This window comes from Rana temporaria, chromosome 3 (assembly GCF_905171775.1).
Source record: "Rana temporaria chromosome 3, aRanTem1.1, whole genome shotgun sequence".
Classification (NCBI taxonomy): Eukaryota; Metazoa; Chordata; class Amphibia; order Anura; family Ranidae; genus Rana; species Rana temporaria.
This window is the reverse complement of record NC_053491.1, coordinates 365280854-365295189: the sequence shown is the minus strand read 5'-3', so window position 1 is coordinate 365295189 and position 14336 is coordinate 365280854. Positions and strand designations below refer to the sequence as shown.

The 14336-nt window shown below is 43.3% G+C and overlaps 1 protein-coding gene across 2 annotated transcripts in view; it reads right to left on the bottom strand.

The window, feature by feature from the left end:
• The window catches only part of SVOPL (SVOP like), a 51203-nt gene extending 39970 nt beyond the window's left edge, over positions 1-11233 (bottom strand). The window contains exons 1-3 of one of the 2 annotated variants that reach the window (XM_040345404.1): positions 10952-11233; positions 4984-5109; positions 1284-1375 (exon numbers count right to left, since the gene is read on the bottom strand). In XM_040345404.1, coding sequence (XP_040201338.1) covers positions 1284-1375; positions 4984-5086 — 195 coding nt within the window. In that variant the 5' untranslated portion in view covers positions 5087-5109; positions 10952-11233. Of the gene's footprint in view, positions 1-1283; positions 1376-4983; positions 5110-10570; positions 10677-10951 lie in introns of those variants that run through there. The other variant, XM_040345405.1, reaches the window with a different exon arrangement.
• Between the last annotated feature and the right edge of the window lie 3103 nt (positions 11234-14336).

Here is a 14336-nt window from a genome sequence, read left to right as displayed (position 1 = left end):
TTACAGATGAAAACACAAGTACTGCACTCTGCTTCCAGTTGTCCCTTTCTCTGGGGATAGTTCCTGAATTTGGCAGTCCGACTCTGGAAATGTTTCTGGTGTTCATTATTATATATTATGAATGAGACAATATTGTAAGCAATAAAATATCAATGGCAAAGATAAAAAAAATTGGAAAACATTTAGTAAAGGTCACAAATTGTTATTATTGGGTTATAATAATAACTGTTAACTACCGTGTTTCCCCGAAAATAAGACCTACCCCCAAAATAAGACCTAGCATTATTTTCCAGGAGGGCTGCAATATAAGCCCTACCCCAAAAATAAGCCCTAGTTTAAAATGTTTGTAACATCCTATAATCCACTCTATTACAGTAGTATATAATGTTCAATGTGTGTGTTTCTGTAATATAATTGCGGGGAAGAGAGCTCCGGCGGGTCACAGAAGTGCTATAACAAAGGTATTTGGCACAATTATATTACAGAAACACACACATTGTACATTATATACTACTGTAATAGAGTGTATTATAGGATTTTACAAGCATTTTAACTCAGTTTACACTGGGGATTCCTGTCAGGCAGAGAGAGAGAGGGGGAGAGAAGACAGCACATTACATGGTAAGACCTACCCTGAAAATAAGCCCTACTGTGTCCTTTGTTGCCAAAATTAATATAAGACCCGGGCTTATTTTCGGGGAAACACGGTATGCATGACCCAGTCATTTATTTTCATGGTAAATGACACACTGACCCCTGCAGGCTAGATTGAAGTACTGCACCCTATCAGAATTCACAAACAACTTTTAGTACTCTGAAAGTCCTTTGACACCCCCGCCCCTCAGTTAAACAATGGGTGACTCATATGGGAAATATTCTTATATTTGAAAGATATGTGTATTAACATAGAGGTTGTTCTGGTAAAATTTGAGGGGCTATAGGCCCCCGGGCTCGATACACTGGGTTTAAGCCCTGTGGAATTGGTTAAAATTAGGCTTCTGCAATGTATTTGTCATACTGATAAGACATGATTGCGTGTACAATGTTGTTTAGAATGTTACTGATGTCCTATATGTCCTGTGTGTGTTTCATGGGTAGATTGTGTAATACTGAAAATTACTCTTGTATGGACACCAGACTGTCGATGTTATTTTTGGTTTAATAAAACCTTCTGATTTAAAAAAATAATAATAATTTGCAAAGAGCACAATACTTTTCTTACTAAAAGAAAGACCTTTTATTTGCGTTCACTTTGTCTACTGTCTGTTAGGAAATTCACTCACCCCAGTACTGCCCATAATTAGAAAGAGCATAATATGAAATCGGCCAAATCCGATGGTCTCAACGGCTTCTTCCACAGAATAAGTCTTTGGAGCTGGAGAAGAGAGAAATATATAATCCATTTGTATTCCATGTGTCTTTTGTACGAATGGCCTTCATTGTAACACAGGGACGTGCGATGAGGTCAGTGGCTGGTGGGGCACTGGCTAGTATCAGAGCCAGATACACACAGGTTACATACGCCGCAATCGTTAGAGCGAGAACAATGGGCCAAATCCTCAAAAAACCTGCCTAACTTAACTTTCAGCAGTTAAGTTACACAGGCGTTAAATTTCTACCTAAGTGCCCGATCCACAAAGCACTTACCTAGAAATTACACGCCGTGTAGCTTAAGTGCCTCCGTCGCAATCTGATCGAGGGGGCGATTCCTATTTAAATGTGGCGCGCTCCCGCGCCGGACGTTCGGCGCATGCGTGTGACGTCATTTTTCCCGACGTGCATCGCGCGAACGTACTTTACGCCGGGCTTTGTGGATCGCAACGGGACAATAAAGTTGCGTCGGGTAAAAAAAAAAATACGCGCCGGGAAAAAAAATTTGAAATTAAAAAAAAAAACGCGGCGATCGAAAAAAAGGTTTGTTTTTACAAGGTCTAAACAGTTTAGGCCTTGTAAAAGCATCCCTAATTTTACGCATGCAAAACGTAACTTACGCAGAAAACACAAAGCTAAAAAGCTTTGTGGATCTGCCTAAGTACTCATTTGCATACGCAAAGCGGCATTTCGACTCGAAATGCCCCCAGCGGCAGATGCGGTACTGCATCCTAAGATCCGACAGTGTAAGTCTATTACAGATGTCGGATCTTATGCCTATCTTTGGAAAACTGCTTCTGAGGATCAGTTCCAAAGATAGCCACAGGGATACGCAGGCTGAACAGCAGTTCTGCCTGCGTATCTCCTTTCAAGATTTGGCCCAATAATTCTAGCACTAGACCTCCTCTGTAACTCTTATTCCCTGTACACATGACCGGGTTTTCTGATGGGAAAACTGCGATGAGAGCTTTTGGCGGGGAATCCCGGCCGTGTGTATGCTCCCTCGCAGTTTTTCCGCCGGGAAAGCTGCCAAACACGCCGGCAAAAAAAAAGTGAACCAGCTCTCTTTCTTCCCGTCAGGATTCCCGAGCGTGTGTAAGACCCCTTTCACATACCTACCAACTTTTTGAGATGGGAATGAGGGACACCTATCAGCAAGAGTATGCAGGCATAGGACACACCCCTTGCCACGCCCCCTTAAAGGAGAATTGTACAAAAAAACAAGATTGGTTAAACCCACACATGCTTTTTTTACCACTACTATTCCTTTATATTGGCTTTTAGAATTTACAAACGCAGCATCTTAGCAATCAGATGAAAGGTTTAGCGCTGGGAAACACTTTTTGATAGATAAACAGTGCATTTTATATACAACTATATAGATCAGACCAAAATGAGGTACAAATGAGGAGAATGAGGGACAGAGGGAAATTGCTCCAAATCATGGACAGTCCCTCGAAATCAGGGACAGTTGGAAGGTATGCCCTTTCACACTGGCGTTTTCAGGCGCTTTAGCGCTTATAAAGCGCCTGATAAAAAAATCCTCATCTGCAATCCCAGTGTGAAAGCCAGTGCCATCTTAAGAGAATTATAGGCCCCCAGGCAATACAGTGCACTGGGGCCCTGTCTACACAATCACGCACAATGGTTGAGTTTGAATGGCACAGTGGCTGTGTTTGAATGGCACAGCAAATGACTTACAGGGTGAGGCCGAGGGCCAGGTCAGGTGCAGTGCGCAGTCACTCACAGTAAGGCAGGCTCAGCTCAGTCACCCAGCTCTTCTCAGAAGTGTTCCGCTGTCCCCTCGCTCCCCTCCCTCTGAGCCACGCTGAGTCTGAAGATGGCAGAGGTGGGTGGAGCTAGTTTTCCAGCCACGTAGGCGGTGCGCTCTGAATCCTGGGGTGGCCGCGGCGTGCTCTGAATGCTGGGGCGTCCTCTGACATCACTGGTTGCTAGGCCCTGGGCGGCCGGTGATTCTAGCAACCAGTGCAGTCGAGTGAGCGGAGTGCCGCGTGCTACAGCTTTGGCGCCCCTTCTCTTAGCCCCCCAGCATGCCCATGCGAAAAGAGCCCTGGTGAAAGCCTGAGTGCTCTCACACTAGGGCGCTTGCGCAGGTAGGACATCAAAAAAGTCAATCAAATTAAATGAATGGGCAGCGTCGCCAAAGTGCCTGCAAAGAACCTCGACAGCTGGGCTTTTTTGCGGGCGCTTTTAACCCTTTATTCAGCCGCTAGCGGGAGTTAAAAGTGCACCGCTATAGCCCAAAAAGCGCTGCATAAACGAGCGCTGACTTTTAGGCGGAGTTATGCAAATATCAAAATGCTTTGTAATGTAAATCTGGAGGAGTGGGTGTTCCTAGTCAGGCTGTATTCACTTTCAGACCAATCTAGGTAATGCCCACATGTGATGTTGAACCTCCATGGTTGAAATCCAGTGCATTAAAGCGGCAGGCCTGGGACAGTCAGGCTACGCAGGACAGGGCTGGATGATGCTGGACTTGACTTGCTGAAGCTTCTAATGAACAATGTGAGAAGCTCACAGTGTGCAGTGAAATCAGAGTAAGCATTTCCGTACAGAGAAGGAGCCTGTACTACTGTGCAAGCTTTAAATATGATTGATTTTTCACAGGCATCTAGACTAGGGCTACACAAGCAATCAAATCTCTTTGTTACTGAGAGATTTAGCCAGTGTTTTTCAGTCATCTTTCTTGAAGCACACTGAGGTGGACAGAAGAGTAGAACAAAATAAGGAAAAGATTATATAGGTAGATTCAGAGAGAAAGGCTTAAACTTGCGGCGGCGTAGCTTAGCCTGTTTAGGCTACGCCGCCGTAAGTTAGCTAGGCAAGTACATGATTCACAATGTACTTGCCTGCTATGTTACGGCGGCGTAGCCTAAAGCGGGCGGGCGTAAGGGCGCCGAATTCAAATGTGTGTAAGGGGGCGTGTTTTATGTTAATAAGGCTTGACCTTACGTTTTTGACGGGTATTTTGTACTGCGCATGCGCCGGGCGCCTACATTTCCCAGTGTGCATTGTGGCTACGTACGCCGCACGGGCCTATTGATTTTGATGTGGACGTAAACGACGTAAATCGCTATTCGCGGACGACTTACACAAACGATGTAAAAATTTAGAATCTCGAAGCGGGAACGGCGGCCATACTTTAACATTGCTATTCCATCTAATAGATGGAATAACTTTAGGCCTGATAATGGCTTACGGAAACGGCATAAATGTACTGCGGCGGCCGGGCGTACGTTCGTGAATCAGCGTATCTACTAATTTACATATTCTACGCCGACCGCAATGGAAGCGCCACCTAGCGGCCATCCGAAATATTGCAACCTAATATAGGACGGCGCAAGCCAGCCTATCTTAGACATGTTTAAGCGTATCTCTGTTTGAGAATACACTTAAACATAAGTCGGCGTAGATTCTGAGTTAGGTCGGCTTATCTACTGATAAGCCGGCCTAACTCTTACTGAATCTACCTAATAGTTTGTAAATTCTGAGGCTTGCTGCTGCCCCATAAACTGGGCCACCCTAGACACTGGCCTCAATACAACTCCATATCTAATGAGCTATATGTTACTCCATGATCATCCTCCTTACCATTTGAGGAATCGGTAACACGAGGCGTCACCTCCTCCAGCTTTATCGTGTTCACATACTTTGTCAGCTTAGGCTCAATTATCTTCTGTGTGATCCGTTGCATTTTCTTGTTTTATATTCAAAGAACTGTGGAAAAAAAGGACACACCAAAAAAAAAACAGAACAAAAAACAAAACAAAATGCTTTATTAAAAAGAAAACAAAAACCATATAAAGAACCAAAGAACAAAGGTGTACAGCGATTTTGCCCATTTGTCCAGCAAATCTGCATGTACATTTGTTTTGTGCTAATTAGGCAACGCTAGCTTCTCTTTTGAAATAATGTTTTGTTTTGTCAAAATGGGCAGTAGAAAAATACTGCAATATGGCCACTAGATGGAGATGAGGAACTACCTACATCTTTGCAACAATTCTAGAGAATGCTAGAGGGAATTTGCAATCAGTAAGCAGTAGTTACATTTTTCCAATATATTTTTTTATTCGTGTTATAAAAAAAAAAAAAGGTTCAATAAGTACAACATCCATTTTTTAGTCAATCGTGACATATAGTAATGGTTGCAGATAAGTGTTGGCAAATAACAAACAGCCTATAAGTAACCTCCTTTTTTATGGTAAGGTAACAGGGCTGTAATCTGCATACAACATAAACACACTGGAAACAGTAATAACATAATCATCAAGAAAACAATACTATGTTGACAGATAAAAGCGGTGCACCCTCTATCTGCTTTACTAGTCAGTGTTACATTTTTCAAAGTGAAAACTTATTTCCAGTAGTAAATCAGCTCCTTTGTGTGACATTATTAGACAGGCCAGGCAGACAGTGGGGGTCATTTACTATAGCACTGCGGCGCTAATTAGCGTTAATTTCTGAATTTACTATTGTATGCTTGCCGATAATAGCGCTCTTTTTCATTCGCATGTTCACCTGTTGAAGTCTTAATTGCCTAAAATGGGCGCTATTATATGTAATAGTGCCCACTACTTCCCGGTGCTATAGAAAATGACCCCCAATGTTTCTGTTTTTGGTTTCTTTGGAAAATTAGAAAAAGTACCAACTAGTCCTGAATATTATCCAATATTTAAACAGAAGTTTAACCAGATTTTAGAATTTGAGTTTTTTGTTTCATACAATCATTTAACCCCCGGGCCATATTGCTGGTTAAAGACCAGAGCACTTTTTGCGATTCGGCACTGCGTCGCTTTAACTGACAATTGCGCGGTCGTGCGACGTGGCTCCCAAACATAAGTGGCGTCCTTTTTTCCCCACAAATAGAGCATTCTTTTGGTGGTATTTGATCACCTCTGCGGTTTTTCGTTTTTGCGATAATTTTGAAAAAAATGAATATTTTTAACTTTTTACTGTAATAAATATCCCCCAAAAATATATAAAAAAACATTTTTTTTCCTCAGTATAGGCCGATACGTATTCTTCTATATATTTTTCGTAAAAACAAAAATCGCAATAAGCGTTTATTGATTGGTTTGCGCAAAAGTTATAGCGTTTACAAAATAGGGGGTAGTTTTATGGTATTTTTATTAAAAAAATTTTTTTTACTAGTAATGGTGGCGATCAGCGATTTTTTATCAGTACTGCGACATTATGGTGGACACTTCGGACATTTTTAACACATTTTTGGGACCATTGGCATTTTTATAGCGATTAGTGCTATAAAAATGCATTGATTACTATAAAAATTCCACTGGCAGTGAAGGGGTTAACACTAGGGGGCGGGGAAGGGGTTAAGTATGTTCCCTGGGTGTGTTCTAACTGTAGGGGGGTTGGACTCACTAGGGGAAATGACTGATCGCTGTTCATACATTGTATGAACAGACGGTCAGGCATTTCTCCCCTGACAGGACCGGGAGCTGTGTGTTTACACACACAGCTCCCGGTTCTCGCTCTGTAACGAGCGATCGCGGGTGCTGAATATTCTGGGTTTTAATTAAGATTTAAAACTTTATAGAAAAATCCTAATTAAAATCCTAGTAAACGTCATTCAAAATGTGTCCATTTAAGGGCCCATTCATGCCAGCCTGGTCTGCTCTGGGGTGTTAAAGAGCGATGTGTAAAATAAAAGGGCTGGGTAATGCACCAGAACAGACCAACAATCGTGCATGCAGCGCACTACACCACAATGCTTGTTAGTGCATTGTCATGTTATGTGCTGTGCTGTAAAGGATATTTGTAGACAAGGCACATTGGGATTCAGAATGGCACCACATTGCACCAACGCATGTAACATGCGTGACCACGCATTTCCACAACACAATCGTGTGAATTGGTCTTTAAGGTCAACAACAAAGGGGCACACTTTGTTTATGGAAAGGCTTCTTTACAGTAAGAGTTCTGATAAAGTGAAATAGATTTTCACAGAAGTCACTACTATCCAGCTCTGGAGGTCTCCCCGCACTTTCTTTCTCAGTGACAACGGTCACCAGAATTAATATCATTTTTTTTTAGTTTTGGATAGAGTGGATAGACATTAGACCCTCTGTCAAGTTTTTATTGTTAGTGTCCCTGTTGGGTAGATTCACCCCCATATTTGCCCAGAGATACCCCTTAGTATTTATAAGCAATACCACTGTAGATCAGGGGTCTCCAAACTTTTCAGAAGGAGGGCCACATCTTATATTTTACACATTTTGGTAGTCAAAATAAATAAGTCTCTAGACCAGGTTTCCAGATTAGGGTTCTTAGAACATTTTTTTTTTACTTTATTCAGTTTGATCTTTTGCTTGTGTGCAGTGGGTTTTTCCCGAGTGTGCCTGGGTACACCCTAATGACCCTTAGCTGGATTCAGAGACGTTTACGCCGGCGTATCAGTAGATACGCCGTCGTAACTCTGAATCTACGCCGTTGTAAATTTAAGCATGTTCTGGAAACCAGATATGCTTAAATTAGGCTAAGATACGAGCGGCGTAAGTCTCCTATCTTAGTCGTCGTATCTTAGGGTGCATATTTACGCTGGCCTCTAGGTGGCGCTTCCGTTGTTTTCCGTGTCAAATATGCAAATGAGCAAGATACGCTGATTCACGAACGTACGTGCGCCCATCGCAATTAGTTACGCCGTTTACGTAAGAGATACGCCGGCGCAAAGATAAAGCTGCTCCCTAGGTGGCGCAGCCCATGCAAGGTATGGACGTCGGAACAAGCCTATCTTTTTACGTAGTTTGCGTAAGTCGTACGCGAATCGGGCTGGACGTAATTTACGTTCACGTCGAAACGGCGTAGTTTGGAGCAATGCACACTGGGATATGTCCACGGACGGCGCATGCGCCGTTCGTTAAAAACGTCAATCACGTCGGGTCACCAGTCATTAACATAAAACACTCCCCCCTGTTCCACATTTGAATTAGGCATGCTTAGGCCGGCCCATTTACGCTACGCCGTCGTAACTTAGGAGGCAAGTGCTTTGTGAAACGTATTTACGCTACGCCTACTCACTAATACGCCGCCGTACCTGAATCCAGCTACCTGTGAAGTGCAGATTCCCCCTGCTGATATTTCACCAAAGCTTCTAAAAAATAATAATAATAATAATAAAAAATATAAATAAAATTGTAAAAAATAATACAAAAGTAAACAATAAAAATAAAAAACTACTGACTCTGTCCACTGCCCTACTGAAACCAACCTCTGTCCTACTACATTTTAAAATGATTACATTTATTTAGTGTGTGTGTATATATATATATATATACTATATATACTATATATACTTGAGTATAAGCCGAGTTTTTCAGCACATTTTTTGTGTGCTGAAAATGCCTCCCTTGGCTTATACTTTTTGCGCCTGATCTCCCAGAATTTGGGGACCCGGTACTGGCCGGCCGTAGGTCTCCTGGACCCTAAGCTTGGCACACATACAGCCCCACTCTTTTTCTACAAGTGTGCAAAGTTTGTTGTCCTGGGGACTTACGGCTGGGGAGCACCAATTTTTCAAAGCCGGGCACCCCTTCCATAGACTCCCATGTTAAACGTCAGTCTAGTTATGGACACAGTGGGCCAGATTCAGGAAAAATTATGGCGGTGTAACGTATCCCCTTTACGTTACGGTGCTGCAAGTTTTCGGCGTAAGTGCCTGATTCACAAAGCACTTGCCTGTAAACTTGCGGCGGCGTAACGTAAATCAGTCCGGCGCAAGCCCACCTAATTCAAATGGGGCGTGTGTCATTTAAATTAGGCGCGCTCCCGCGCCGAACGTTCTGCGCATGCTCCGTGTGAAAATTTCCAGCCGTGCTTTGCGCGAAATTACGGCGCCCCGATGTGTTTTTTGAACGGCGACGTGCGTAACGTACTTTCGTATTCCCGGACGTCTTACGCAAAAAAAAAAAATATTAAATTTGACGCGGGAACGACGCCCATACTTTAACATGGATGGTGTCATTTTACACCATGTAAATAGCACTCTTAACTTCACGACGGGAAAAACCGGCTAGCGACGACGTAAGAGATTGCGACGAACGCGCGTATCTTAGTGGATCGCCGTAATCAGCTAATTTGCATACCCGACGCTGGAAAACGACGCAAACTCCACCCAGCGGCCGCCGGAAAATTACACCTAAGATCCGAAGGCGTACGAAGCCGTACGCCTGTCGGATCTTAGCCAAAAGCCGTCGTATCTTGTTTGTGAATTACAAATAAAGATACGACGCGGCAAATTTGAAAGTAAGCCGGAGTATCAGCAGATACTCCGGCGTACTTTTTCTGTGAATCTGGCCCAGTGAGGCATTGGCATAGTGAGGCATGGGCACAATAAGGGTTATACTCAAGTCAATATGTTTTCCCAGTTTTTTGTGGTAAAATTAGGTGCCTTGGCTTATATTTGGGTCGGCTTATACTTGAGTATATATGGTATATATATATATATATATATACGTGTGTTTGCGTTTTGGGGTGCACACCTTAATGCAATAGGCTGCGCACACCTATGGTGTGTATGAATGTGTGCCTTTTCTCATTCAATTAACTATCTTATGCCACGTACACACGGTCGGAATTTCCGTCAAGAAAAGTCAGATGTGAGCTTTTGGTCGAAAATTCCGACCGTGTGTATGCTCCATCAGACTTTTCCTGTCGGAATTTCCGCCAACAAAAGATTGGGAGCTGGTTGTCAAATTTTCAGACGGAAAAAAATCTAATTGGAATTTCCGAGCGTCTGTAGCAATTCCGACGCATGCTTGGAAGCATAGAACTTAATTTTCTCAGCTCGTCGTAGTGTTGTACGTCACCGCGTTCTTGACGGTCGAAAGTTCTGAGAACCTCTGTGTGACGGTGTGTATGCAAGCCAAGCTTGAGCGGAATTCCATTGGAAAAACCATTGTGTGTACGCGGCGTAAGTCTTTATAAAATGGCAAAACTGTATCTACAGAATAGATGTCACGGCGTTATTTTATTCAGCACACAAATCACGAGACATTGCCAGAGCTGATCTGTATAAAAGTAATAGTCACACGTGATATGTGTCCTGAAATAACATCAAAATATTAATAAAATACTATGAATAGTTGATAATGACATAAAAATGACAGTTGTTGTGAAATGACAGATCTATCCCCCCGATATAATAGTATATCTGACTTACCTTGTACACAGCCGCTTATAATATCCCTCCTAAATTCCAATATGAGAAAAGTAATTTCAGGTACCTGAGTGAAGCCACACCCCCTCCAAAATCCAATTCACCTTCTTAAAGGGGAAGTACCACAATTAGATCTCATAAGAGAGCTCCAAGCAAATGTAATGTCACCATTTCCTATATCAACTGTTACTCAGTTTACTAGATACTAGAGGCATTGCTGTGGCATGAAGTTCCTTGTGTAATAGTAATTTCATGAATTCTTACTTGAGGGGAGAAATCTTTGTTAAGTCTCGTGAAACAAAATCTGATTGGTTGTTGTTGGATACTGCACTTTTTTCTTTTGCACACTTTTATAAAATATATCAAATGTCTGGCATTTATTACCTGTTGCCATTTCCGGTTGAGTTGCTTCAGTGGGGTACCTTAATGATGTCCAACACACTGCTACTGGGGGTCATGGGGTCTTCTGGGGGCCACAAAGAAGATATCAGGGGGCCAAATGTTGGAGCTCATCGTCTCATGGGAAAATACGATTTGTGGAGGGATTGTCATTCCTGGCATTGTCACCTGAACTCTCACTGGCAGAAGGAATGGAGCTGATTACAGATCTCTATTATTTTAGGATTAGTGGTGCCAGCCGAGATATGATTAACCCCATGTAGCCAAGATTGCAGATGGCCCTTCTTATGACTAGAGCATGGGTGCTCAACCTGTGGCTCTCCAGCTGTTTCAGAACTACAATTCCCACGAGGCATTGCAAGCTACTGACTGTTACAAGCATGACTCCCAAAGGCAGAGGCATGATGGGACTTGAAGTTCTGCAACAGCTGGAGAGCCACAGGTTGAGCACCCATGGACTAGAGTATCACAGTTGCTATGAATACGCCAACTGACACAGCTTTTAGTCCCAACTTCGGCAGATTTCACAATGCAAATGTAGAACTCACTCTTTGGTCCAGCTATTAATTTATTCAAAAACGTTTAAATGTATTTCAGTTGTTGGTAGTGTGTGTGTGTGTGTATATATATATATATATATATATATATATATATACACACACACACACGCAGTATATCACAAAAGTGAGTACACCCCTCACATTTTTTAATTTTTTTTAATTAAATCTTTTCATGTGACAACACTGAAGAAATTACACTTTGCTACAATGTAAAGTAGTGAGTGTACAGTTTGTATAACAGTGTAAATTTTCTGTCTCCTCAAAATAACTCAACACGCGGCCATTCATGTCTAAACCACTGGCAACATAAGTGAGTACACACTTAAGTGAAAATGTCCAAATTGGGTCCAATTAGCCATTTCCCTCCCCGGTGTCATGTGACTCATTCGTTTTACAAGGCCTCAGGTGTGAATGGTGAGCAGGTGTGTTAAATTTGGTGTTATCGCTCTCACTCTCTCATACTGGTCACTGGAAGTTCAACATGGCACCAAATGGCAAAGAACTCTCTGAGGATCTGAAAAAAAGAATTGTTGCTCTACATAAAGATGGCCTAGGCTATAAGAAGATTGCAGAGACCCTGAAACTGAGCTGCAGCACGGTGGCCAAGACCATACATCGGTTTAACAGGACAGGTTCCACTCAGAACAGGCCTCAACATGGTCGACCAAAGAAGTTGAGAGCACGTGCTCAGTGTTATATTCAGAGGTTGTCTTTGGGAAATAGACATATGAGTGCTGCCAGCATTGTAGCAAGAGGTTGAAGGGGTGGGGGGTCAGCCTGTCAGTGCTCAGACCATATGCTGCACACTGCATCAAATTGGTCTGCATGGCTGTCATCCCAGAAGGAAGCCTCTTCTAAAGATAATGCACAAGAAAGCCCACAAACTGTTTGCTGAAGACAAGCAGACTAAGGACATGGATTACTGGAACCATGTTCTGTGGTCTGAGACCCAGATAAATGTATTTGGTTCAGATGGTGTCAAGTGTGTGTGGCGGCAACCAGGTGAGGAGTACAAAGACAAATGTGTCTTGCCTACAGTCAAGCATGGTGGTGGGATTGTCATGGTCTGGGGCTGCATGAGTGCTGCCAGCACTGGGAAGCTACAGTTCATCAAGGGAACCATGAATGCCAACATGTACTGTGACATACTGAAGCAGAGCATGACCCCCCCCTCCTTCGAAGACTGGGCCGCAGGGCAGTATTCCAACATGATAATGACCCCAGATGCAGCTCCAAGACGATCACTGCCTTGCTAAAGAAGCTGAGGGTAAAAGTGATGGACTAGCCAAGCATGTCCCAGACCTAAACCCTATTGAGCATCTGTGGGACATCCTCAACCAGTAGGCAGGGGAGCTCATGGTCTCTAACATCCACCAACTCTGTGATGTCCTCATGGAGGAGTGGAAGAGGACTCCAGTGGCAACCTGTGAAGCTCTGGTGAACTCCATGCCCAAGAGGGTTAAGGCAGTGCTGGGAAATAATGGTGGCCACACAAAATATTGACACTTTGGGCCCAATTTGGACATTCACATGACAACTGGGAGGGAAAATGGCTAATTGGGCCCAATTTGGACATTTTCACTTAGGGGTGTACTCATTTATGTTGCCAGTGGTTTAGACATGAATGGCCGTGTGTTGAGTTATTTTGAGAGGACAGCAAATTTACACTGTTATACAAGCTGTACACTCACTACTTTATATTGTAGCAAAGTGTCATTTCTTCAGTGTTGTCAGATGAAAAGATATAATAAAATATTTACAAAAATGTGAGGGGTGTACTCACTTTTGTGAGAAACTGTATATGAAATCTGTCCTTATATGACCTTACTATATGAATCTTTTCCCCACCAGAAAACAGGCTATCAATGACATAGTATAAGGCATTCATGATGTAATGCATTGCCTTGCTGTCATACTAACATGATTCAGCCACTGGGAGTTGAAGGAAGGGTGTTTAGGCAGCCAATAGGAGGGGAGGGGAGAAGCACAGGGAAGACCACAGCAGAGAGAGATGGACAGTTATAGCCCTATTAAGAGGATGGGGGTGACACAGGCTGAGAACAGTTTATCACTGAATTTTTTTGTCATGCCATAAGCTTATCCCTCTATAGTGGATACTGTCAGCCTCAGTTCTGTTCCTGAGGTCGGGGGGGGGGGGGTTCCCTTTCCTCCAATTAGCTCTCTCTGAGCTCTACGGAGTTTAACTTCAGCTTCTTGCCCCCCTGCATTCTGAAATTTCAGACAAGCTGTATAAATGCTGCACTTCGAATGGCTGCAGAGAAGAGAATACTGCAGATAAACAAGTACAATTGTAGAATTTGCAGAATCCTCCTAGAATGTAGGAAGATTTCTTTCATCTGTGTGTATCTCCTGAGGCCAGTCTCTTCACTGGGTACATGTAAGGGTTTACAACCACTTTAAAATACGCCCAAAATAAAGTGTTTTGTGTTGTGGGTGTCTCTTAAAGTGGTTGTAAACTTGTTTTTATAACTTTTACCTACAGGTAAGCCTATAATAAGGCTTACCTGTAGGTATAAAGAATATCTCCTAAACCTGTACGGTTTAGGAGATATTCCCCTCGCAATGCTCCGCTGATTGCAGCGGCGCATGCGCAGGGGGGATCCTCGGCTGAAGGGCCGGCCCCGCCGACCCATCCTGGAAAGGAAATCTCCCGCGCGCATGCGCGGGAGTGACGTCATCGCCGCTCCAGCCAATCACAGCGCTGGAGCGGCGATACCCGGAAGACACGCTCGGCTCGGCGTGGACCAGGTAAGTTCCCTACCTCGTTCCGAGGTAAGTATTTCATAATG